The 26,964-nt window shown below is 44.1% G+C and overlaps 1 protein-coding gene across 1 annotated transcript in view; it reads right to left on the bottom strand.

Moving 5' to 3' along the window:
* LOC311105400 (leucine-rich repeat and fibronectin type III domain-containing protein 1-like protein) overlaps window positions 1–26,964 on the bottom strand; it is a gene marked incomplete at both ends in the record, with an annotated part of 70,657 nt that overhangs the window by 6,592 nt on the left and 37,101 nt on the right. The window contains one exon of the mRNA XM_084147546.1: window positions 3,428–4,801. Coding sequence (XP_084003672.1) covers window positions 3,428–4,801 — 1,374 coding nt within the window. The remainder of the gene's footprint in view (window positions 1–3,427; window positions 4,802–26,964) is intronic.

Genomic DNA, 26,964 nt, shown 5'->3' with positions numbered 1-26,964 from the left:
GTCGCCGCACCTGGTCACAAGCCCGAGCCACACTCCTCAGATCCGTTGCCAGCTACACTACCGGGGCCAACCGTCGGAGAATTCCTGCTCCCACCTACCATGTTGGTCAAAGGGTGTGGTTGTCATCGAAGAACCTGCCACTCAGGGTGGAGTCGCAGAAGCTGGCACCTCGGTTCATTGGCCCATTCCCTATCATAAGAGTGATTAGCCCAACTGCTGTCCGGCTCCAACTGCCTAATTCCCTGAGGGTGCACCCCACTTTCCATGTGTCTAAGATTAAGCCCATCCATGAGAGTCCGCTGGTCCCTGCTGCGCCTTGTCCTCCTCCTCCACGGCTCGTCGATGGTGGTCTGGTTTACACCGTCCGCCGCCTGCTTCGGTCCAGACGGAGGGGTAGGGGTCTCCAGTACCTCATTGACTGGGAGGGCTATGGACCTGAGGAAAGGACCTGGGTGCCAGCTAGTCGGATTGTGGATAGGACTCTCATCACCGCTTTCCACCAACGGCATCCTGATCAACCTGCAATCCGTAGGGGCCGCCCCAGAGGGGTCCCTAACCGTCCTGCCCGCTCGGCTTCCTGTCCTGTGCCTGATCCTGTCTCGGGACCTGTCCCATCTCCCGACCACGGCCCTCCGGCTTCCTCCGAGGATGAGGACGTTCACTCGGACCGTTCGGAGGAGTTCTAGCCCTCCTCCGGCTCCCCTCCTCCCGCCCGGCGTGGTGTTGCTCTTGGGACTTCTGGGGCCGTCCCTTGGGGGGGGGGTTCTGTCATGAGCCTCTCACTCCACCGGGTTACCACCTTAATTTTCTTCCACTCTGCTCACCACTCTCTCTACTCAGCCTAACTAGCTCCACCTGTCCCTGCTCTGCTCTGCTCTAATTACTCTGCCAGCTGCGCTGCATTACCCACTACCTCTCCCAGTATTTAAGGCCCTGTCTTTCAGCTCTCCGGTGTCAGATCGTCTGCAAAGCTCACACCCGGAACCTGTTTGCTCGCGCTTCTGGCTCACCCTGGTTTTGTGACCCCGGACCTGCCTGATTTTTGGATACTCTTCTGCCCCAGGAGATCCAGACCTGCTTCTGCCATAACGACTCCTGACTACTCTTCAATCCCGGTAACTCTGACCAGCCTTCTGCCTTGCTACTACGTATTTTGGATTTCCCTTGAACTGTACTGCTGCCTTGTTTCATTCCGCCCTGTTGTGTCTGTGTCTCCCCCCCCCCAGGACTTCTGGACCACCCACCACCGGCTTCATAGGACGCATCGCTGCCACTGGGGGGGGCACAGACCCAGCACATTGGACGGGATCCCTGTTACCCCTGGAGCCTTCATTCACTCCCTACTTCCCTTTTCCCTTAAGTTTTAATAAACTTTCTGGTGTGACGCAATTGTGGTCCTCTGGTCGTCTGTCTGAACCGTGACAAGGCCGCGAGGAAAGCTGATACCGACCCAATCCTCTCCTGTTTTCAGCACAATGTTAATGTGTCTGAGAGTATATTAGCTGTCCTCAGCCCCCGCATCCTTTCATTCCCCCCTCCCCCCTCCCTCCATCCATCCATAGCCACCTCCCAAATTCAATATAACCATCAGTCCACACAGAGCAGGACTCATGTGTGCCTAATTGATTAAAAAACGCATTCCGATTACTTTGCAGCGCCATAAACCAAAGGCCTCCATGTGCTTTTTGCATAATTAACAGCACATTGCTTCTCCTACGTGTCTTTTATTTCTTATTCCATCCTCAGGGAAAGGCCGGAAGTTAATTTGGTACTAACAGGGCTCCTTCAACTGAGAATCTCTCCCCAGTGCAATGTCGAAGAGGGCTGTGGTGGAATATAAAAAAACTAATCAATAGATTAATTTCCGTCTTTTAACGAATCTCTCCGTCCGTCCGTTATAGGCTTGTCAAATAATCTACTGTGTGAGTGCCGGGAAGAGCTTCAACAGAGAGGTGGATGGAACTGAGCTCGCTGGCTATTTTTGTTGTGGGGCAGGAAAACGACTTCCAATGCTGGACAGTACTCTCACTTCTATGTCTCTGTAATAACATGGGCTGGTGCTGCAGTCAAGCCTCCAACACTCACGGTGATGTTTTCCCCTGCACCTCCTATAAAAAATAATGAGCCGCTGAATAGCGAGTTGAAAGAAATCTTTGAAAGCTCAAGAGAATATTGCCCTAGGAGAAGAAAGGGGTTTGCAGCCGAATTTAATGGCCGGTGATTTCTGTGCTTTTCACTTTGAGGAGAGAATTCAGTTTTTTTCTGTTAATGTTCCACTTGATTCTTAGCAGAGACAAACAGAAGGCTGTAGCTACTGTGGGAGTGACCCACCTTTCTTCTCTGTGTAAATCGGGATGTTTCAGGTGTTTTATGCGCTCTGCAACAGTCATTCTCTGAAATCTCTGAAATGGAGGAGGCTCAGAAGCCACTGTTCCCATAAGAACAGATTATTTTCATTCCTAAAGTTGGGGTGAAGAGTTCAACTCAACTGTGCCTAATTCAAAATCAGTTATCAAACACTGCCTTCTGGAACGGATTGCACTTCAGTGGGGTAATGTGTTTACATCACCGCAACGCTGCACTGGGATTCCTTTGGGTGCTTTTGAAAATAATATTTTCTCTCACTGAAGGTAATACCTCTATTGTCCACAGCTTACAAATAGTCACAATCACCTAAAAGTTTTGCACAGTATATTCATATATTCTGATAGGAACAAAACTGCATTCGAAATGCCAAACTCTACACTTTTCAAAACGCTTCCATGACACTTCCATGAGGCATTGCAACATTCAGTCCATTATATAATTGAATGCTTGGCCTGTGATACTTGGGAGTCAACCCACCTAATATAACATCTGAATCTGATATCAGTAAGGTCAATATGTAACTGGATCTCCCTCTCAGTCCTATGGAGATGATTGATGGCAACAAGTTATCTTCTCATAGGCTCTTCCTCAATCTATGTCACTGCAAGACTCATTACAGCTAATGGCTATTGCACAGTAAGACTATATAGGTTGGTGTGCCAAATAGATGTACGCATATTGAGTCATTCCAACCCATTATGTCAGAACTTCAGTCTTTTTCCCTGTGGGCATCATGCTCTAGTGTTTCTGCAGTTAGCTCTGTGACTTCTTTAGCGATGAGTTACAGTCCACTCATGTTGTCATCAGGCACTAAATTCATTATCAATGTGATTGAGTGCTCTCTGAACCAGGCTGTTAATGAGGATCAATTTGGAGGCTCACGAACTGTCGAAGAACAGAAAGAGACACACAGTACGCAATGGCAAACGTGAAGACCACCTTCCACACAGAGATACCAGTCAGCTTTATTGGGATAGTTTTATATAACATTTACCACCCCCCATAGAGATGCATGTCATCTTATCTGATCTTATGTAAAAGCATGCGGTGACCAACTCACCTGTATATGAGGATGTCGTCGGAGGAGCTGTTGTACTGGATCTGGTACATACGGACCCCCGGGATGTGGTCCTGAGGGGGCCATCGGATGTTAGCTGAAGTCGAGCTCAGCTCCGACACACTGACCCGCTGATGGTCAGTGCGGGCGTGGCCCCCGCTGGCATTGGACTTGATGGAGGTGGGGATGTCCGAGGGGCCAGGCTCGGGCTCCAGCTTGGGGTCAAAGTGTGGCGAGGGGTTAACCACCAGCTCCACGGGTGCCGTGGCCTCGCCGGCGGCGTTGGAGGCGATGCAGGTGAACTTTCCAGAGTCCTTCACAGTGGTGGTGAGGATGTCCAAAGAGCCGTTCTCGTAGCAGATGGTGCGGGATGTGTTCCCGATCAGCTTCCCCTCTGGGCTGACCCAATGCGTGGAAGGTTCCGGGTCGCCCACCGACTTACAGCGTAGGCTCACCTCCTGACCCTCCATCACAAACATCTTGGAGGTGTGCCGCGTGATCATGGGCGGCTCGCACACAAACTCCTCCTCGCGGATGGTCCAGAAATACTTGCCGGCGAGCTCACGGGGAGAGGCGCAGGTCTCCAGGTCGTCTTCTCTGGTCAGCCTCCTCAGCCACACTAGCTCACAGTTACAGTGCAGCGGGTTCCCACCAAAGCTCAGCACCAGGGACGTGAGTGGAGAACCCTTCAGCTTAGCGTACACTGGGATCCTCAGGAACAGGGGATCTGGAGGGATCTTCTTCAGCTTGTTGGAGGTCATGTCTAGACGCGCCAGCTTGTGCAGGTTGGAGAAGATGCCCTCGGGGACCATCTCTATGAGGTTGTGGTCCAGACTGAGGGTGTTGACACTGGCCAGCAGGCCGATGGTCTCCCAGGGGATGTTCACCAGGTTGTTGTAGGACAGGTCCAGGTCTTCCAGGGTCTCCAGGAAGTCCTGGAAGGCCCCCTCAGAGATGCTGTGCAGCTGGTTGTTGGCCAGGATCATGTGCCTGAGGTTGACCAGGCCCTGGAAGTGGGTGTCATCCAGCATGGTGAGCCGGTTGGCGTCCAGGTGCAGGGCGTGCAGGTCCTGCAGGTCGGCAAAGGCGTACGGCTTGATCTGGCTGATGGTGTTGCGTGACAGCGTCAGGTGGATGAGGCTGCTCATGTTGGCGAAGTCACGGTGACGAAGGGTGGTGATGAAGTTGTCCATGAGGCGCAGCTCGGCCGTCTGCCGGTCAATGTTCGGCGGCACGAAGAGCAGGCCTGTCTTGGCGCAGAGGACAGTGTAGGAGGGCATGAGGTTCTGGCAGGTGCAGCGCTTGGGGCAAAGCATAGTTGTGATGGGCGTAGCGAGGAGGGCCAGGCACAGGAGCAGGCTCTCCATGGCTAGGCTCCTGGAAGACAAGGGGAGGGGAAAGGCTGTTAGCATACAACAACAACAACAATGAAAACAACAACAACAACAAAAACAACAGTGAAAACAACAACAACAACACTGTCATCATTGCGATGGATAGAAAGAACCTCTCCGCCGATAGCTGTAAATGTAAAATATTTATAAAATGAAATGCTTACATCTTTATCAGGAAAATCCATTTACATAATGCAGATTTTTTCAAGGAAAGACACCTAGTCCATTCAAAACATGCACACTTTACTACAGTTTAGGCAGAATGGCTTGATGTGAATTTGGAGCAGGTTGCCCCAAGATAACAGGGAAATCTGTGGAGGCTGCAGAGAGAGCGCTGCTCCCTTGACACTGCACTTCATTCCACCGCACCCCACCACCTCAATGCATTGATATCTGACACCCCATCTGTCTATAACACACACTCAAATAGCATTTCACAAGGCAATCCATTATGTATATATTCAGAAACGCACCAGAATAGCTAATGGATATCTGATACCAGATCCTTTGTTTATTGTTTGTGCACACCCTTCTATTCTCATAACGTTTACATAGAAATGCATGAACATAGCTATTTCCCACTGACAGGGAACCCACTCTGAATATCAATGCTCTAACTGCAGGGATATGAAAGAGAGAGACTGCCAAGCGGGGTAGAGGAAGAGGGAGAAGGTGGAGAAAATATGGATGTGCAGTTATGGCTCTCTGCCAGGTGGGGGAAATATAGAGCCACACACATGGCATATCAGTAGGGACTGAGAGAGGAGAGCTGCTCTCTGCTCTGCTAAGGCGAGCCATATATCAGAGGAAGAGAAAAATACAGTGTGGTGTCTCAGTGACACGCCCAGGCAGGGCTGAGCTCCCTGCTCTCCATTATAGGGAGGATGAGAAGTCACAGCACCCCCGGAGAGAGAGACAATTTCTCTCGACAACTAGCTAAAAAAAGTACTACGGGAAAAGGTACCCATGTCAATGCATGCCAATGGTGGACTATTTCATGCTGGCACATTAGCCATATGCCTGCCAGTGGAGGCTCCTGAGGGGAGGACAGCTCATAATAATGGCTGGAATGGAGTTAGTATCTACAACATAGAAACCACGTTATTGACGTGTTTGATGCAATTCCATTGACTCAATTCCAGCCATTATTAGGAGCCGTCCTCCCCTCAGCAGCCTCCACTGAGGCCTATGTACTTGACTTAACAGTAAAGGATGCTTGAGTCATGGCATTCATATTAATGAGTTGCCAAGTGCAATTTACATACAGTACCTACACAGAAAATTATCCAGTGTTAAATCAACACTGAGAGTGTTAAATTGAACACTGGTCCGGTGTCTATACGGGTCCACACTTAAATTAGTATAAAGCCTTATTTGAATATTTCCCAGAGTGCCTTTCGAGTGAATTATAGAGTTACCACCCTTGACTGTATTTGTTAGTGACTGAGACATGGTTGTTGCATTCATCCATTTTCAAATCATGTTGCCTTCACCAAGTGGGATCCTAAGCTAATACAGTAGGTTATCATTAAAATAAAATGTGTTGGGACTAGTAACAACTAGTAACAACAAGATAACTAATGTAAAACACACTGTGTCCATAATAGGTATATAGGTTATAGGTTAAGAACTTTTGTAAAAGAGCACAGTTTGAAAGATATGGCATATAGAAGCAAACCGGAAGGACATCATGAAAATTATCAGGTTGAGGGTAGAGGAAGTTCAGGAGTAAAAACAAACAAAATAGAATTATTGTAAAATTGACTGTGTCCATAAAATGTATATAGTATGCATAAGCTGGAGATAGAGGCCTAAGCATTGTTGTTCACTAGTTTACTCCAATTAGGGGAGGGGTGGTGGGGTTGGAATGTAATAAAGGAAAATATATTTTTTTAAAGGATGTGTATATATATATATATATATATACAGTGGCGGAAACAAGTATTTAGTCAGCCACCAATTGTGCAAGTTCTCCCACTTAAAAAGATGAGAGAGGCCTGTAATTTTCATCATAGGTACACGTCAACTATGACAGACAAAATGAGAAAAAAAAATCCAGAAAATCACATTGTAGGATTTTTTTATGAATTTATTTGCAAATTACGTTGGAAAATAAGTATTTGGTCAATAACAAAAGTTTCTCAATACTTTGTTATATACCCTTTGTTGGCAATGACACAGGTCAAACGTTTTCTGTAAGTCTTCACAAGGTTTTCACACACTGTTGCTGGTATTTTGGCCCATTCCTCCATGCAGATCTCCTCTAGAGCAGTGATGTTTTGGGGCTGTCGCTGGGCAACACAGACTTTCAACTCCCTCCAAAGATTTTCTATGGGGTTGAGATCTGGAGACTGGCTAGGCCACTCCAGGACCTTGAAATGCTTCTTACGAAGCCACTCCTTCGTTGCCCGGGTGGTGTGTTTGGGATCATTGTCATGCTGAAAGACCCAGCCACGTTTCATCTTCAATGCCCTTGCTGATGGAAGGAGGTTTTCACTCAAAATCTCACGATACATGGCTGACTAAATACTTTTTTTCCCCACTGTATATATTCAGTGGGGAGAACAAGTATTTGATACACTGCCGATTTTGCAGGTTTTCCTACTTACAAAGCATGTAGAGGTCTGTAATTTTTATCATAGGTACACTTCAACTGTGAGAGACGGAATCTAAAACAAAAATCCAGAAAATCACATTGTATGATTTTTAAGTAATTAATTTGCATTTTATTGCATGACATAAGTATTTGATCACCTACCAACCAGTAAGAATTCCGGCACTCACAGACCTGTTAGTTTTTCTTTAAGAAGCCCTCCTATTCTCCACTCATTACCTGTATTAACTGCACCTGTTTGAACTCGTTACCTGTATAAAAGACACCTGTCCACAAACTCAATCAAACACACTCCAACCTCTCCACAATGGCCAAGACCAGAGAGCTGTGTAAGGACATCAGGGATAAAATTGTAGACCTGCACAAGGCTGGGATGGGCTACAGGACAATAGGCAAGCAGCTTGGTGGGAAGGCAACAACTGTTGGCGCAATTATTAGAAAATGGAAGAAGTTCAAGATGACGGTCAATCGCCCTCGGTCTGGGGCTCCATGCAAGATCTCACCTCGTGGGGCATCAATGATCATGAGGAAGGTGAGGGATCAGCCCAGAACTATACGGCAGGACCTGGTCAATGACCTGAAGAGAGCTGGGACCACAGTCTCAAAAGAAACCATTAGTAACACACTACGCCGTCATGGATTAAAATCCTGCAGCGCACGCAAGGTCCCCCTGCTCAAGCCAGCGCATGTCCAGGCCCGTCTGAAGTTTGCCAATGACCATCTGGATGATCCAGAGGAGGAATGGGAGAAGGTCATGTGGTCTGATGAGACAAAAATATAGCTTTTTGGTCTAAACTCCACTCGCCGTGTTTGGAGGAAGAAGAAGGATGAGTACAACCCCAAGAACACCATCCCAACCGTGAAGCATGGAGGTGGAAACATCATTCTTTGGGGATGCTTTTCTGCAAAGGGGACAGGACGACTGCACCGTATTGAGGGGAGGATGGATGGGGCCATGTATCGCGAGATCTTGGCCAACAACCTCCTTCCCTCAGTAAGAGCATTGAAGATGGGTCGTGGCTGGGTCTTCCAGCATGACAACGACCCGAAACAGACAGCCAGGGCAACTAAGGAGTGGCTCCGTAAGAAGCATCTCAAGGTCCTGGAGTGGCCTAGCCAGTCTCCAGACCTGAACCCAATAGAAAATCTTTGGAGGGAGCTGAAAGTCCGTATTGCCCAGCGACAGCCCCGAAACCTGAAGGATCTGGAGAAGGTCTGTATGGCGGAGTGGGCCAAAATCCCTGCTGCAGTGTGTGCAAACCTGGTCAAGACCTACAGGAAACGTATGATCGCTGTAATTGCAAACAAAGGTTTCTGTACCAAATATTAAGTTCTGCTTTTCTGATGTATCAAATACTTATGTCATGCAATAAAATGCAAATTAATTACTTAAAAATCATACAATTTGATTTTCTGGATTTTTGTTTTAGATTCCGTCTCTCACAGTTGAAGTGTACCTATGATAAAAATTACAGACCTCTACATGCTTTGTAAGTAAGAAAACCTGCAAAATCGGCAGTGTATCAAATACTTGTTCTCCCCACTGTATATATATATAATACAGTGGGGATAATAGTGAAGACATCAAAACTACGAAATAGCACATATGGAATCATGTAGTAACCAAAAAAGTGTTCAAACTATATTTGAGATTTGAGATTTTTCAAATAGCCACCCTTTGCCTTAATGACAGCTTTGCACACTCTTTGGTGTTCGCAAAAAGGCATGTGGGAGACTCCCCAAACATATGGAAGAAGGTACTCTAGTCAGATGACACTTAAATTGAGCTTTTTGGGCCATCAAGGAAAACGCTATGTCTGGCGCAAACCCAACACCTCTCATCACCCCGAGAACACCATCCCCACAGTGAAGCATGGTGGTGGCAGCATCATGCTGTGGGCATGTTTTTCATCAGCAGGGACTGGGAAACTGATCAGAATTGAAGGAATGATGGATGGCGCTAAATACAGGGAAATTCTTGAGGGAAACCTGTTTCAGTCTTCCAGAGATTTGAGACTGGGACGGAGGGTCACCTTCCAGCAGGACAATGAACCTAAGCATACTGCTAAAGCAACACTCGAGTGGTTTAAGGGGAAACATTTAAATGTCTTGGAATGGCCTAGTCAAAGCCCAGACCTCAATCCAATTGAGAATCTGTGGTATGACTTAAAGATTGCTGTACATCAGCGGAACCCATCCAACTTGAAGGAGCTGGAGCAGTTTTGCCTTGACGAATGGGCAAAAATCCCAGTGGCTACATGTGTCAAGCTTAAAGAGACATACCTCAAGAGACTTGCAGCTGTAATTTCTGCAAAAGGTGGTTCTACAAAGTATTGACTTTGGGGGGGTGAGTAGTTATGCACGCTCAAGTTTTCTGTTTTTCTGTCTTATTTCTTGTTTGTTTCAAGGTAAAAAATATTTTGCATCTTCAATGTAGTAGGCATGTTATGTAAATCAAATAATACAAACCCCCCAAAAATCTATTTTAATTCCAGGTTGTAAGGCAACAAAATAGGAAAAATGCCAAGGGGGGTGAATACTTTCGCTAGTCACTGTACCATTATCTTGTTTTTTATCATGGACATATTCCCACTAATATTTTAATAAAGCTTTAACATGTGTGTTTTACACTTTTTATCAAGCTGTTGGTGCGTCCTTCTATTTATGCCAAATCATTTGACCTCTGTAGGTTGAGATTCTTGTTTCCTAAAGTTACTCCTTCACAACTTTCTGTAGCGAATAGAGAACACATACCCATCACATCCCACATTATGTTAATGAGGTCCGTGTAACTCAATTATGTGCTTGGGTCTGGATTGGGGAAGTGTGAAACGTATCAAGGAGAGAAAGAATGTAATCAATCTTATCGTAGAAGTTCTTTTCAGATTATGAGCTATCACTCATGCCATGAAGGTGAAAATAATAGCAGGAATAAACTTAGATTAATTGATTGAATGAAACTATATCAATGCATGTGAATCATAATGGTCATATGATGAAAAATACATTTCCGATTCACATTTGTCCTACAAAAGGAATTCTTAGTACTTCTCACACATCACATAGGCCTAAACAAAACATATAGACAACACAGCAGGAAACAAACAGTATGAACAGTCAGACAAATACCTTTCCTACACTCCCATCCCACCCCTGCCCACATCGGGAGTTGTTCATAATAGTGATTGCCCCTGGGATGAAACGCAGTGCACGCCATTTAATTTTCTGCTTTCTCCGAACTGATGGGAGATCAAAGCAGTGGTGGAGTGAGTGGTCTGAGCTGGAGATCGTGTGGTAGACTTTGCATTGTATAGCGCGTTCGTTCAGTAGGTGAGGGGGATCCATGTCATAGCCTACACTCTTCTAAAAAAAGGTTCCTTATAGAACCAAAAAGGGTTCTAAGTCGGAAGTTTACATACACTTAGGTTGGTGTCATTAAAACTTGTTTTTCAACCACTCCACACATTTCTTGTTAACAAACTATAGTTTTGGCAAGTCGGTTAGGACATCTACTTTGTGCATGACAAAAGTAATTTTTCCAACAATTGTTTACAGACAGATTATTTCACTTATAATTCACTGTATCACAATTCCAGTGGGTCAGAAGTTTACATACACTAAGTTGACTGTGCCTTTAAACAGCTTGGGAAATTCCAGAAAATGATGTCATGGCTTTAGAAGCTTCTGATAGGCTAATTTGAGTCAATTGGAGGTGTACCTGTGGATGTATTTCAAGGCTTACCTTCAAACTCAGTGCCTCTTTGCTTGACATCATGGGAAAATCAAAAGAAATTAGCCAAGACCTCAGAAAAAAAATTGTAGACCTCCACAAGTCTGGTTCATCCTTGGGAGCAATTTCCAAACGCCTGAAGGTACAATGTTCATCTGTACAAACAATAGTACGTAAGTATAAACACCATGGGACCATGCAGCCGTCATACCGCTCAGGAAGGAGACGCTTTCTGTCTCCTAGAGATTAATGTACTTTGGTGCGAAAAGTGCCAATCAATCCCAGAACAACAGCAAAGAACCTTGTGAAGATGCTGGAGGAAACAGGTACAAAAGTATCTATATCCACAATAAAACAAGTCCTATATCAACATAACCTGAAAAACCACTCAGCAATGAAGAAGCCACTGCTCCAAAACCGCCATAAAAAATCCAGACTACGGTGTGCAACTTCACATGGGGACAAAGATCGTACTTTTTGGAGAAATGTCCTCTGGTCTGATTAAACAAAAATAGAACTGTTTGGCCTTAATGACCATCGTTATGTTTGGAGGAAAAAGGGGGATGCTTGCAAGCGGAAGAACACGATCCCAACCGTGAAGCACGGGGGTGGCAGCATCATGCTGTGGGGGTGCTTTGCTGCAGGAGGGACTGGTGCACTTCACAAAATAGATGGCATCATGAGGAAGGAAAATGATGTGGATATATTGAAGCAACATCTCAAGACATAAGTCAGGAAGTTAAAGCTTGGTCGCAAATGGGTCTTCCAAATGGACAATGACCCCAAGCATACTTCCAAAGTTGTGGCAAAATGGCTTAAGGACAACAAAGTCAAGGTATTGGAGTGGCCATCACAAAGCCCTGACCTCAATCCTATAGAACATTTGTGGGCAGAACTGAAAAGGCGTGTGTGAGCAAGGAGGCCTACAAACCTGACTCAGTTACACCTGCTCTATCAGGAGGAATGGGCCAAAATTCCCCCAACTTATTGTGGGAAGCTTGTGGAAGGCTACCCGAAACGTTTGACCCAAGTTAAACAATTTAAAGGCAATGCTACCAAATACTAATTGAGTGTATGTAAACTTCTGACCCACTGGGAATGTGATGAAAGAAATAAAAGCTGAAATAAATCATTCTCTCTACTATTATTTTGACATTTCACATGATCCTAATTGACCTAAGACAGGGAATTTTTACTAGTATTAAATGTCAGGAATTGTGTAAAACTGAGTTTAAATGTGTTTGGCTAAGGTGTATGTAAACTTCTGACTTCAACTGTATATGTAACCCTTGAAATTTCTATATAGAGTGAGGGAAAAAAGTATTTGATCCCCTGCTGATTTTGTACGTTTGCCCACTGACAAAGAAATGATCAGTCTATAATTTTAATGGTAGGTTTATTTGAACAGTGAGAGACAGAATAACAACAAAAAAATCCATTTTAATTTGCATTTTAATGAGGGAAATAAGTATTTGACCCCCTCTCAATCAGAAAGATTTCTGGCTCCCAGGTGTATTTTATACAGGTAATGAGCTGAGATTAGGAGCACACTCTTAAAGGTAGTGCTCCTAATCTCAGCTTGTTACCTGTATAAAAGACACCTGTCCACAGAAGCAATCAATCAGTCAGATTCCAAACTCTCCACCATGGCCAAGACCAAAGAGCTCTGCAAGGATGTCAGGGACAACATTTTACATTTTAGTCATTTAGCAGTTGCTCTTATCCAGAGCGACTTACAGGAGCAATTAGGGTTAAGTGCCTTGCTCAAGGGCACATCGACAGATTTTTTCACCTAGTTGGCTCGGGGATTAGAACCAGCGACCTTTCGGTTACTGGCACAACGCTCTTACCCACTAAGCTACCTGCCGCCTACGCAAGGTTGGAATGGGCTACAAGACCATCACCAAGCAGCTTGGTGAGAAGGTAACAACAGTTTGTGCGATTATTCGCAAATGGAAGAAACACAAAATAACTGTCAATCTCCCTCGGCCTGGGGCTCCATGCAAGATCTCACCTCGTGGCGTTGCAATGATCATGAGAACGGTGAGGAATCAGCCCAGAACTACACGGGAGGATCTTGTCAATGATCTCAAGGCAGCTGGGACCATAGTCACCAAGAAAACAATTGGTAACACACTACGCCGTGAAGGACTGAAATCCTGCAGCGCCCCCCCTGCTCATGAAAGCACATATACAGGCCCATCTGAAGTTTGCCAATGAACATCTGAATGATTCATAGGAGAACTGGGTGAAAGTGTTTTGGTCAGATGAGACCAAAATCGAGCTCTTTGGCATCAACTCAGCTCGCCGTGTTTGGAGGAGGAGGAATGCTGCCTATGACCCCAAGAACACCATCCCCACCGTCAAACATGGAGGTGGAAACATTATGCTTTGGGGGTGTTTTTCTGCTAAGAGGACAGGACAACTTCACTGCATCAAAGGGACGATGGACGGGGCCATGTACTGTCAAATCTTGGGTGAGAACCTCCTTCCCTCAGCCAGGGCATTGAAAATGGGTCGTGGATGGGTATTCCAGCATGACAATGACCCAAAACACACGGCCAAGGCAACAAAGGAATGGCTCAAGTAGAAGCACATTAAGGTCCTGGAGTGGCCTAGCCAGTCTCCAGACCTTAATCCCATAGAAAATCTGTGCAGGGAGCTGAAGGTTCGAGTTGTCAAACGTCAGCCTCGAAACCTTAATGACTTGGAGAAGATCTGCAAAGAGGAGTGGGACAGAATCCCTCCTGAGATGTGTGCAAACCTGGTGGCCAACTACAAGAAACGTCTGACCTCTGTGATTGCCAACAAGGGTTTTGCCACCAAGTACTAAGTCATGTTTTGCAGAGGGGTCAAATACTTATTTCCCTCATTAATATGCAAATCAATTTATAATTTTTTTTGACATGCGTTTTTTGGGATTATTTTGTTGTTATTCTGTCTCTCACTGTTCAAATAAACCTACCATAAAAATTTAGACTGATCATGTCTTTGTCAGTGGGCAAACATACAAAATCAGCAAGGGATCAAATACTTCTTTCCCTCACTGTAGAACCCTTTTATAGAGTTATTTGATCAGAACTCTAGAGGTTCTTCTTCACTTAACCAAAATGCTTCCATGTAGAACCCTGCATGGTGCCATTTATGAATTATGGATGCTTCTATTAAATATCATTGGACAGGAAAAGGTGCAACGCCAGCTCACCATAATTTCTTTAAAAAAAATTTAAAAGATTGACTTCTGACTTCTTCAGAATAATCACAAAGGGAATAGACAAGTTCATATAGGGCATGGTAATATTAAAATACTGTTAAATAGTAACATTATGAGCTAAGAATATAATTTAATAAACAATTAAATAATGGACTAAAGAAAACCAGCATATTGTTTATACTGGTGGCCAAGGAGGCCCATGTCAACTCTGGCTGACTTCTTTACAATACAACACACTTTGTTCATTAGTTACAGTGAACAAAAAAAATCTGCTCCATTCTCAATCAGTTGTCAGCAGCAGCAGCCGAAAGAGAGATCATCTTTCTCTGATAGTTCTGGGTTACTGCCAGACTGAGCAAAACGTAGATAGTGTGTTAAAAGTCATGTAATGATTAAGTAGGCCAGGGTTTCTCAGACTCGGTCCTGGGCCCCCCTGGGTGCACATTTTAGTTTTTGTCCTAGCACTACACAGCTGATTCATGTAATCAAAGCTTGATGATGAGTTGGTTATTTGAATCAGCTGTGTAGTGCTAGGGCAAAAACAAAAATGTGCACCCAGTCAAGGATTGAGTTTGGGAAACCCTGAACAAGGCTATTTAATCACCAAGAGTTATTATACATAATTTATTATAAATAATTATACATACCTCCTCTCAGTCAGCAACAGTCCTCTAATGGCTTCATTAAACATAGGCTGACTCCACACTGAAATACTACAATAATAGAAACTACTGTATATATTTAATGTATTACATGAATGGTGTCCACAGCCCTTCTGAAAATACATTTAAATCGTGTTTGAATTCGATTTTTTACACCCTGCTCCATGTATTCAATGTATTCCATATCAAATTTGGCTCCCAGTACGGTTTTACTTCCGGCTGCAATTAGCCTGGCTGGCATGCAAATGACGGGCGGGGGTCATGTCCATACACAACCCTCATGGCACACGCACACACACCCCTTCCATTACGAGCCAGAGCCTGTGACACAAATCAGCTGTGTTATCTGGACTTCATCAGAGGAGTGTCATTTGCACGGCATCTCCTAACGACAGGGAGAGTGATCAACAGGGTCAAGCTGATTGGTCAATACTGCAGTAGAGTGTGGCTGGAGAGGGTCATGAAGGTCCCCATGACTTCATGACCTGGCTTACTGGGAAAAGCTGGGGAGGGAGACTGTTCTACTGGTACAATGTGGAGTCACACGATGACTAATTGCAGCCTGTTGCCTTTAAAGAGGAGAGGGGGAGGGTAATGTTCTTGCTGTGGTGGCAGGCCAATCGATTTTTACTGTAACAGGCGTTCTCCGAAGCTCCTATCATTTCTGTGTGGGGTTTTTTGCCCATGGAGATTTGCATTGCGGAGATATAAAAAAATACCTATTATTGATTTTGACATGGTATTTATTGGTGGTGCATTGCAGCTGCGACAGTGTCGCCATGTATTTGTTAATCATTATTAAAGGTTTGAGACACTCTTGCATAGCCATTTCCACACGCTATGTGGCTTGAATGGAAGTCCACCTGGACCGAATGGAATGTCCTATACATTTTATAATCATCACTTTCCATTGTGTGTGACTAACCTGTAATTGCTAAGTGCAAATTGAAAGCGAGAAATTAATTAATCTAGTGCATACCTATCTTTTTGTTAATGGGAAACATTATCTTTTGTTGTTTTGTTTCTTGCTCATTGCTGTTGGCCATAAATGTAATTGGCCATTTTGATTAGCATAAGCATCCCTTTCATGGGATTGTGCGTGGCGAAAGTAATTTTTGTTCCATTTCATTTTGAGACATTTTCTGTGCGGACATGGTAGCACAGTGGTTGAACTCTCCCAAAGGGCTCGTTCAGTGGGACAGATGTTACATTACTGGATTCTATGTCCTCTGCAAGCTCACCAGAGACTTCTTAAGAAACCTATTAAGTAAACAGTGGTTATGCTGGAGGTTATAGTGGGTGTACTTTGTATGTTGAAAACACCTCCATTAACCATCTCCAATACACTCCAATACACTGGATAGTGGATAAGCCTGTATCTTTAACCAAATACTTATATAATCATACACATGTACTATAGTCACAACATTTTCATTTAAAACAACCATCCACCCACACATATACATAAAGTGCATTCGGTCTATACTTCTTTAGCATAAACACTAAGGCATACATGTACATCCTGCATGGGATGATACAATATGAGTCAACCTTGAACTTTGAACTCCTTCATACAAACATGAATTTAGTGTACAAATAAACAATCATGCCCAGGGTTGCAAAGCTACCGGTAATTTACCAAAGTTACCGGAATCTTCTGCAATTTTGATAATTAACAGAAAATCTATAGCATCTATGGTAACTTTGGTTATTTATACATGAATAACTTTTGTAAATGTTTTATTCATATATATTATTTGTCTTATATTGTTATTGCGTTTCTAGTAGATAGACAATATGGTTCAAGAGAAAATAGCCTAATTACTGGAAAAAGCATCTAATCAACAATTACATTATTTTCAATTAACTCAGCAAGTCTTCCAACTATTGACTTTTTCACAACTGCCACCAGTTTGGTGCCAAAAACATTGAAAACAAAAACCTATTGACATTTTAAAATAAATAAAAAGTGTCTAAAAAAAGATATACACTGAGCGTACAAAACATTAGGAACATGACAGACTGGCCAGGTGAATCCAGGTGTAAGCTTATTGATGTCATCTGTTAAATCCACTTCAATCAGTGTAGCTGAAGGGGAGGAGATAGGTTAAAGAAGGATTTTTAAACCTTGAGACAATTGAGACATGGATTGTGCATGTGTGCCATTCAGAGGGTGAAGGGGCAAGACAACATATTTAAGTGCCTTTGAACGGGGTATGGTAGTAGGTGCCAGGCACACCGGTTTTTGTGTGTCAAGAACTGCAACAACGCTGGGTTTTCACGTTCAACAGTTTCCCGTGTGTATCAAGAATGGTCCACCACCCAAAGGACATCCAGCCAACTTGACACAACTGTGAAAAGCATTGGAGTCAACGCTATCGACACCTTGTAGATTCCATGCCTCAACTAATTGTTCCGAGGGCAAAGGGGGGTGCAACTCAGTGTGTTTTGTACACTCAGTGTATAAAGGATATTTAATGCTGAAACGCTCATATTAAAACACCAATGGTATTCAACAAGTTGATGGTTTATATTTAGGATAACTATTTCATTATTTATACATGTGATAAGGCCACACAGAGGGCCAGAGATAATTACAGACGCATGTGCTAATCTGAAGTACCCAAAAAGGCCATTAGCTGTCATCTTATACAATTCAAAATAAAACTTGAAAGTTACCAAAATTCTGGTAGTTTACTGGTAAACTTCAAAAGTGTCCAGTAATATACCCTCCCTTTGCAACCCTATGCCCATCACACATCTCTACACACACAAACACACACACAACCAGGCAGCATTAAAACAATGTTCAGGGAACACAGTGCTCCATTGGGCCTGTCGTGTTTGACTTCCAATGCAGGGATGGGGGAATTCACTTCCACATCACCATAAATTAACACAGAAGTGAGTTCTTGCCCTGCAACACTAACCAGGCAGAACAGACGCTACAGTACAGGCATTTCTGTAGCAGATCTCCCCCACAGCCATAACACATCCAATGGGAGGTGCCAGACAGTAGCCAGGCGACAAGTCTGACAGGACACATGAGAGAGTGCCAACTAGTTGACAAAAACTTCAATGCTGTCTCCCTTCAAGACAATGGCAAGATGGCTGGCAGAGTGGCTCTGTCACTCTGATTACCCAGGCAGGCAAATGCACCCTGCCTCCTTTCTTCTCTCCTCCCTCTATCCCCCAGCCTTCACTCCCATCACTGGACACCCTCCACTCCCGAATCAGATTGTCAACTGTTGGCGATGGTTAATAGGATTGTGTTGTTGAGGTGAAGCAGCAACATGGTAATCCACTCCCAGTGCCAAAACAGTTAATGCCATTAGAGCTCGTAATTAGCCCATGATCCCTCTGTCGTACGCTTTAACACCATTGACCTTTCCCTGAGTAAGCTGTATACGCCCGCTCCCTCCCTCCCTCCCTCCACCTCCCTCAATCTCCCTCCCTCCATCTCCCGCCACTCTCGCTCGCCTCTCACTCTCTTCTACCCTGACTGTCAAAGCAACATGATGCATTCAGGGGATACTAATGCAAACAAATACAGGCAAGCAGGCACACACGTACCAGTATGCACGCATGCATACACACACTAGCTACAGCCACACAAAACCACCATGACAGTGGCTGCGTGCTGCTCCGTCGCTTGTGACACTAAAGGCTGTCAAAGTTTATACATGTTAACTAGGGCTGGGAATTGCCAGGGACCTCACAATATGATATCACAATACTTAGGCGCCGATACGATATATATTGCGATTCTCACAATACACTATATGTATTGAGATCCGATACTGTGATTTTATTGCAATTCGATGTTCCAAACATATTGCTCACCATATGTCTGCTGTAGAGGGACAAGAGAGAGCCATGAGAAAACAAGTAATGGAAATAAAAGTGCTGAAAACATATTGTCTCCCTATTTAAAAAGAAGATGGAGAAACAGCTATGAAGGTGCAGGTACAGCCAACTAGCACTAAAATAATACTGCAATGTTGTCAAAACGATATGATACGATATATCGTCAAAAGTAATATCCCGATATGTAACTGTATCGATTTTTCCCCCATCACTAATGTTAACCGCTAAGTGCCTCCCACCCATTAGAAACCAAACTCCATGCTCTGTCAAACTAGTTCTCTGCTGAACATAGCCTCCTTTTCAAAGATGAGCTGTTCAAAGACGTGGGTCAGAAGAACACTCTGCACTCTTCTTAGCCGTGTAGACCTCCGATGCAGTGACATAGGTTGTATTGTTGTTGTTGTGATAGTGTTGGTGAGGACTGGAGACCTGATGTGCTCATGGAGACAAGGCTCTGTCTCCAGGACAAAGGCAGCCAGGGTAGTAGTCGACACCCGCCTGGCATGAAAGAACAGAGTTGCACTACTGAGCTATGATTACTGCTACCACTTATGACACATATAATGGTGGTATGATAATAATGCATGAACAACTACACAACATTGCATTGAGCTGTATATCATCACATGCATCATCATTCTGTAGCAGTGTGAGCAGGCAGTCTTTGCCAGAACACAGAGCATATTCTGTATAGGTTGGCAGGCAGTCTTTACCAGAACACAGAGCATAATCTGTATAGGTTGGCAGGCAGTCTTTGCCAGAACACAGAGCATATTCTGTATAGGTTGGCAGCCAGTCTTTGCCAGAACACTCACCAATTATCAGTTATGGAAGTGAAGAGGGGTTGGAATAATACTCTGGGAACGTGGCCAGGACAGCTGGGTGAACACCCTGGCTCACTAAAGAAGTGCCATGGGATCTTTATGACCCCAGAATATATCAACATTTTACATTTTAGTCATTTAGCAGACGCTCTTATCCAGAGCGACTTACAGTTAGTGAGTGCATACATTTTCATACTGGCCCCCCGTGAGAAATGAACCCACAACCCTGGCGTCGCAAGCGCCATGCATCCAACTGGGCTACAGGGGACATTGGTTTTGAAGGCACATCCGTCCCAACAATGATGTCCGTACAGCACTGTGTCTCTACAACTATAATGGGACCTTGGATCTTCCATAAGAATCTCCCATACTGGCCCACTGAGACACGTTCCCCAAGCAGTAGCCAAATCTCACCCTACTTAGCTATTGTGTTTTGCTGACTGTGAGGTGCTGGGTGTGATGAATGCTACAAGGGTTTAAGTGCTTTTGTTATGGTGTGAGGTTTGTCCCATTTTCTGAGTGCACATCTTCTTAATCCGTGGGGTACGGCCTAGTTTGCCGCCTGACAGAAAATAAGTTAGGATGTGAAACCGGGGCAGCTGGAAAATCACCTCAGCAGCGAGAGCCTCCTGTCAGCATTATTTCTATTATGGTGCAGAGGCTTTTGCTCTGCAGTTTGGGCAATGAACTCACGGACGTGCGCCCCTCAGCCAGGAAGAGGACGGCTGCTATATGTTGACATCCTGTACTACCTTCAAAGGCTACTCCTGTGCTGTGGTTTGTATACTGTAGATGGGAATGCTAATGTGTGGCTAGCCCTGGAGTCAGTCAGAGCGAGAGGCACAGCTCGGAAAAGCCACAACTGAGACGGAAGCGAGGGAGCTGCCAACTCACACCCCCTCTATCTCCCTCCCTCTCCCCCTCGCTCTGCCTTGGCAGACATTACACCTCCCTTTCCACTCCCCATCTTCTTAATGGAAAAAAGGTTTCAGGCGTTTTCTTGTAGGATCACTTTATTTCAACTCTATGAAGCATCATTAATGCAGAACAACTGGTAGTAATACTTTACTGTTTTCTTGTGAGATTGAGGTTTAGGCACACAGGCGATTAGAGTGGCCAAGTGTTGTTTCTGGATCTGTTTGAGATGTGTGCTCTGGAAGGTTTGGGTTAGAAGCAGGGCTGGTTAAGCTGGTCCTGGACCTGCTCCATTGCAGTCTGCTGAGCTTTCCAGTCTCACTGCTAATAGACTGAGGTGACTCAGGACCCAGTCAATTTGTGTCTGCTTCCCCTTTCCGCCACACTGCTCTACGCCAGGGAGTGCATTAAATCAAATCAAATCAAATCACATTTTATTGGCCACATGCGCCGAATACAACAGGTGCAGACATTACAGTGAAATGCTTACTTACAGCCCTTAACCAACAGTGCATTTATTTTTAATAAAAAAGTAAAATAAAACAACAACAAAAAAGTAGAAGTAAAATAAAATAACAGTAGGGAGGCTATATATACAGGGGGGTACCGGTGCAGAGTCAATGTGAGGGGGCACCGGCTAGTTGAGGTAGTTGAAGTAATATGTACATGTGGGTAGAGTTAAAGTGACTATGCATAAATAATTAACAGAGTAGCAGCAGCGTAAAAAGATGGGGTGGGGGGGCAGTGCAAATAGTCCGGGTAGCCATAATTAGCTGTTCAGGAGTCTTATGGCTTGGGGGTAGAAGCTGTTGAGAAGTCTTTTGGACCTAGACTTGGCACTCCGGTACCGCTTGCCGTGCGGTAGCAGAGAGAACAGTCTATGACTAGGGTGGCTGGAGTGGCCTTCCTCTGACACCGCCTGGTATAGAGGTCCTGGATGGCAGGAAGCTTGGTCCCAGTGATGTACTGGGTCGTACGCACTACCCTCTGTAGTGCCTTGAGGTCGGAGGCCGAACAGTTGCCATACCAGGCGGTGATGCAACCAGTCAGGATGCTCTCGATGGTGCAGCTGTAGAATTATTTGAGGATCTGAGGACCCATGCCAAATCTTTTCAGTCTCTTGAGGGGGAATAGGCTTTGTCGTGCCCTCTTCACGACTGTCTTGGTTTGTTTGGACCATGATAGTTCGTTGGTGATGTGGACACCAAGGAACTTGAAGCTCTCAACCTGTTCCACTACAGCCCCGTCGATGAGAATGGGGGCGTGCTCAGTCCTCTTTTTTTTCCTGTAGTCCAGTATCTCCACCCACACACTCAGCAGAACCAACACTCATGCACACGCACACGCATACACACACACACACACCCCACAGGAATCTCACCTTTCTTTGAAGAGGTGTGTGCTTAGACTCAAAGTAAAGCTCAAGAGGCTCTATTAGATGGAAAAATGTAGGATTTGACCAACCTTCGGCAGCCTTCAGACATAAGCGTCATTATTTTCCCAGCCTTTCTATGATATTCTGTGGGGAGGATAGGATAGCACCATGATTTGGATACCTCACTGCCGGAATGCCCACTACTGGCCTTCCAAGTGTAAACAAGAACAAACACACAGCATTCCAACAGAGGCACCTTCTGCTTTGTGCTCCGAAATGACATGGAATCATGCTCCATGCTTACCCATGGTAGTGGGATGAAATGTACAAATCACAATGAAACAACATGACTGCGACCCACATAGTGAAGTTACTATCATCAAGAAAAATAAACAAACCTCCCCCCTATTGAGAATACCTCATAGCAGGGGTTGATTCCTGTCAAGGTCTCTTTCATAAGAGAGTTTTGTATAAAGCATTCAGCGACAAATTGTGCTCTAAAATCCAAATTGTATTGTTTGATGTCTTGAAATCGAACAAAGGACGTGAGTGCCAGCATCATGTGAATATCAGCCACAAGACTGAATGCCGGAATGACCTGAATATCAGCTACAAGACTGAATGCTAGCATGACGTGAATATCAGCCACAAGAGTGAATGCCAGCATGACGTTAATATCAGCCACAAGACTGAATGCCAGCATGACATGAATATCAGCCACAAGACTGAATGCCAGCATGACGTGAATATCAGCCACCAGACTGAATGCCAGCATGACGTGAATATCAGCCACAAGACTGAATGTTGAATGCCAGCATGACGTGAATATCAGCCACAAGACTGAACACCAGCATGACGTGAATATCAGCCACAAGACTGAATGCCAGCATGTTGGAGATACAGCATGTACAACTTGAGCCCAGTGGGTTCCATGACTGGTGAACAGATTAAAACATCTCTAAACGGATGAGCAGAAGATTATCAGCCCACTGACATGTTAGCTGCCATTATCACTCCATAGCTGTAGCTACATGATCAAATTAGTCTATTTCTCATATTCACAATAACAAAAGTTAGCAACCATTGAACATTTGCCGATATGTTGTCATAATAGTGGATTCTCTTTCCAATGGTTACACTTTGCAGGAAAATTATTCCATAACTTATCGTACATAACAGGTTTACACTGAAGCATCTTATGCAAAGTGAACCAACTTCATCATACGAATGTTCAGTATATCACAGGTTCATTTCCTCACATAATTCCAGCTAGTTAGGCTTCTTCATACAATAATTATGCATTCATGACCACACTCAGATTCTCCACACAATTTCCCCATGCAGTCCTCGCAGCATGTATCCAAGGTATACAGCCTTCCTGGCAAATGATTGGTGAGTGCTTCTCTAGCGAGCCCCTGGAAAGTACTAGAGAGACTCTCTTCAGCTTTACGCTCCCTTGACTCTTGATCATGGAGATGATAGAAATGCGATAGTGATGGACACTCTTGAGATTGGCTAAATATTTTCCTCATACACTAGGACCTCATCTGGGATAAGTGAAGAGTCGATGCCAGAGAGGTTTCTCCCCGGCAGACAAGACAACTGCAGGGATCTCCCTCCCACATTATCCGCCAGAAGTGGCCCTCCACATTTGCCGTAGATTCTCAGAGAATTACTTATATTTATCATCCGCCACCCAGGGAGAAGATTGGCAGCTATACAGCACAGAGCGGCTTGCAGGTAGGACAATTCCCCAGTAATACAGTTGCTACTGTGTGTACAGTACAGTGAGCTAGATCCAAAGGATGTGTGGAAGTGTTAGCGGTAGTGGAAATTTTTACTAGGCGTGTTTCTAGAGACATGACAGCATGTAGGTATGGGAACATATGCATGCGGAACAAACAACAGCATGACGCGGAGGCTTTGACCTTGGCGAGGCAGGCTGGCGCTGCTGCAGGAGGCCCACGTTGCTGACAGGTGCCACACAGCCAGGTACGACGCCTTGTTTTGTTTTCCCGCACTCATGCACGAGTTCAGAACACATATGTCCCAATCAGGTATGATACACTACTTGGGCTGCATTCCAACATTGGATTCTATACTAACATAATCTTTGATTGATGGGAACATAGTGGGAACATGGAAAATAGTGGGAACATAGAAAAGAGTGGGACCTTAATAGCTCATTTGTTATGCAAAGGCTCATCCCTGAATTTCAACTTGATGTATATGAGAGCATTCTACAACCAGTCACGACTTCAAACATACTGAAGGAGACACAGCTTGTCTTGGTGAATCTGATTAATTTGGCAATCACAGAGATACAGTGCCTTCAGAAAGTATTCACACCCCTGGACTTTCTCCACATTTTGTTGTGTTACAAAGTAGGATTACAATGGATTTTATTATCTTTTTTTGTAAAACGATCTACACTAAATACTCAACGTGGAAGAAACATTCTAACATTTGTAAAAAAAAAAAAATCTAGAAAAATAAAACACTATTATATCTTGATTAGATTGTATTCAAACCTCTGAATCAATACATGTTAGAATCACCTTTGGCAGTGATTACAGCTGTGAGTCTTTCTGGGTAAGTCTTAAAGAGCTTTCCATGCCTGCATTGTGCAACATTTGCCAGAGTTGTGGACTTGAGTCACATAACTTGGACTCAAATCTGACTCCAGTCACAAATTTGATGACTTGAGACTCAACTTGATATAAAATAAAATAACTTGACACTTGACTTGGAGCCTCAAGACTCGGGACTCAACTTTGACTTGAGACTGATGACTTGAAATTATCTGGCCAGCTTTTGTAATGTTTTGTCACTCATTTTGTGGCACAGAGTCTACGTGGATCACTATACACACAGCCAGAGACAGTAGCCACAGCATCGCCCTAAAAACCAATGAGGAGATGGGAGAGGCGGGACTTGCAGCGCGTCAAGCGTCAAAAATTTAACCAAGTTCTATTTTAGTGCCTGGCTACCCAGACGCGAGCGAGCAATTTGGATGAAATGATTTAACAACATGTATGTGTACATTAATTTAGCAACGCTCGCGCACACAACACATGCATGTAACATTACATAACATTATTAGCCTACCTCCTCTTTCTCTCTCTACTGTTGCTTCATTCCTTCCTCGCTTTCAACAGTTAAATGAAACACGTTTTGTTCTCCTTATCTTCATCATTCTAATGGCATCCTTGAATAATATAGGACTAGAATTAGATGCAGAAGGCTTTCACTTCTCTTCACGAAGATTGAATGGCTATGGGTCTGAATAAATAACTGCTATAGCCTACCACCATCGCGCGTTCACTCTTCTTTCAAACTACCTGTGAGATCTTTTGGCTGTATTTAACATTCAGCAAACGAGCTTGAGTCCGTCTTCGAATAGTCTATAGGTATAAGAAACGCAACCAAAAAAAAAAAGTCCAGCAAGCTATTCTAGTCTAGCTTGTCCTGCATGGGACTCCAAGAGCTAAAAAGCCTTTTTTAAGGAAAAAGGCCAGCGGAGCACGGGTACATGCGTATTGCGCAAGAGACAGAGGCTATAAGTTAGAAGCCATTATGCATAACCATAATTCATTAGCTAAATATAAGGCTAATACTGCTTTTAACGTATTACATGAACGAGGTATGCTAGGACATCAATATATAGGCCTATATATCAATCTTGAACAGGATTATCTATTTTGGATGCAATTTGAATGGCATTGATGGAAAGACTGGGAGAGAGTGCTTGAGCATGCACTGAATTAAAGCAGCAACAATATTCGAGAGATAGGCTGTTTTAAAACTGTGCAGCTGCAATTTAAAAAAGATATATATCTTTACAATAAAAATAAATAAAGTGACCCTCAAAAGCCAGATGGAGATGTGTAAATTAGACGTGCATTCGGTGCTTATATTACTGTAGCATGGGCTATGCTTCAGCATATGTAGGCCTACCTGCCTGTCACAAGAAAATGAGCTACCATAATGAGATGATAGGTCTACATGGATTGTGAACTGTGCTCCATACTGAGATGGGCTGTCTGTCCCCACCCTGAGCATTGAAGATTCATCATGCAGTGGCCAGAGAGAAGGCCATAGAGAATCCAGAATTAGACATCACATATAATTTAACAGTTCCATTCCATTTCACGCCATGCTGTTCATATAAATAATTGATTATAATTTCTAGGTTTCTTGCAGTTATTTATCCTGGGAAAAGGGAGTGGGTTTGGGCGGTAAATCTCGATAACTGGGTTCCCTTCATTCAACCCTGCTGAACATGTTAACCTGCCTTGTCTTCTGCTGATTTCATGCCCTTATGACTCCTACAAGGTCCATATTTTACAATTACATAGGCTAATAAAGAAACAGTATGCTGTAGACAAAATAATGAAAAGGGCTCTCTGGTAGCCTCAATAAACAAAGATTTGTAGTTGAACAAGTCCATGTATATATTTACTTTTTTACTTGACTTGAGATTTGACTTGAAAACATGTGACTCGACTTCAAATCAAATCAAATCAAATTTTATTGGTCACATGCGCCGAATACAACAGGTATATGCTTACTTACAGCCCTTAACCAACAGTGCATTTATTTTAAACAAAAAAAGTAAGAATAAAACAACAACAAAAAAGTGTTGAGAAAAAAAGAGCAGAAGTAAAATAAAGTGACAGTAGGGAGGCTATATATACAGTAAAATAAAGTGACAGTAGGGAGGCTATATATACAGGGGGGTACCGTTGCATAGTCAATGTGCGGGGGCACCGGCTAGTTGAGGTAGTTGAGGTAATATGTACATGTGGGTAGAGTTAAAGTGACTATGCATAAATACTTAACAGAGTAGCAGCAGCGTAAAAAGGATGGGGTGGGGGGGCAGTGCAAATAGTCCGGGTAGCCATGATTAGCTGTTCAGGAGTCTTATGGCTTGGGGGTAGAAGCT

This window comes from Coregonus lavaretus (genome assembly GCF_964263955.1).
Source record: "Coregonus lavaretus genome assembly, chromosome: 30".
Classification (NCBI taxonomy): Eukaryota; Metazoa; Chordata; class Actinopteri; order Salmoniformes; family Salmonidae; genus Coregonus; species Coregonus lavaretus.
Note: the sequence above shows the minus strand (reverse complement) of the source record. Positions and strands in the feature narration are given on the sequence as shown.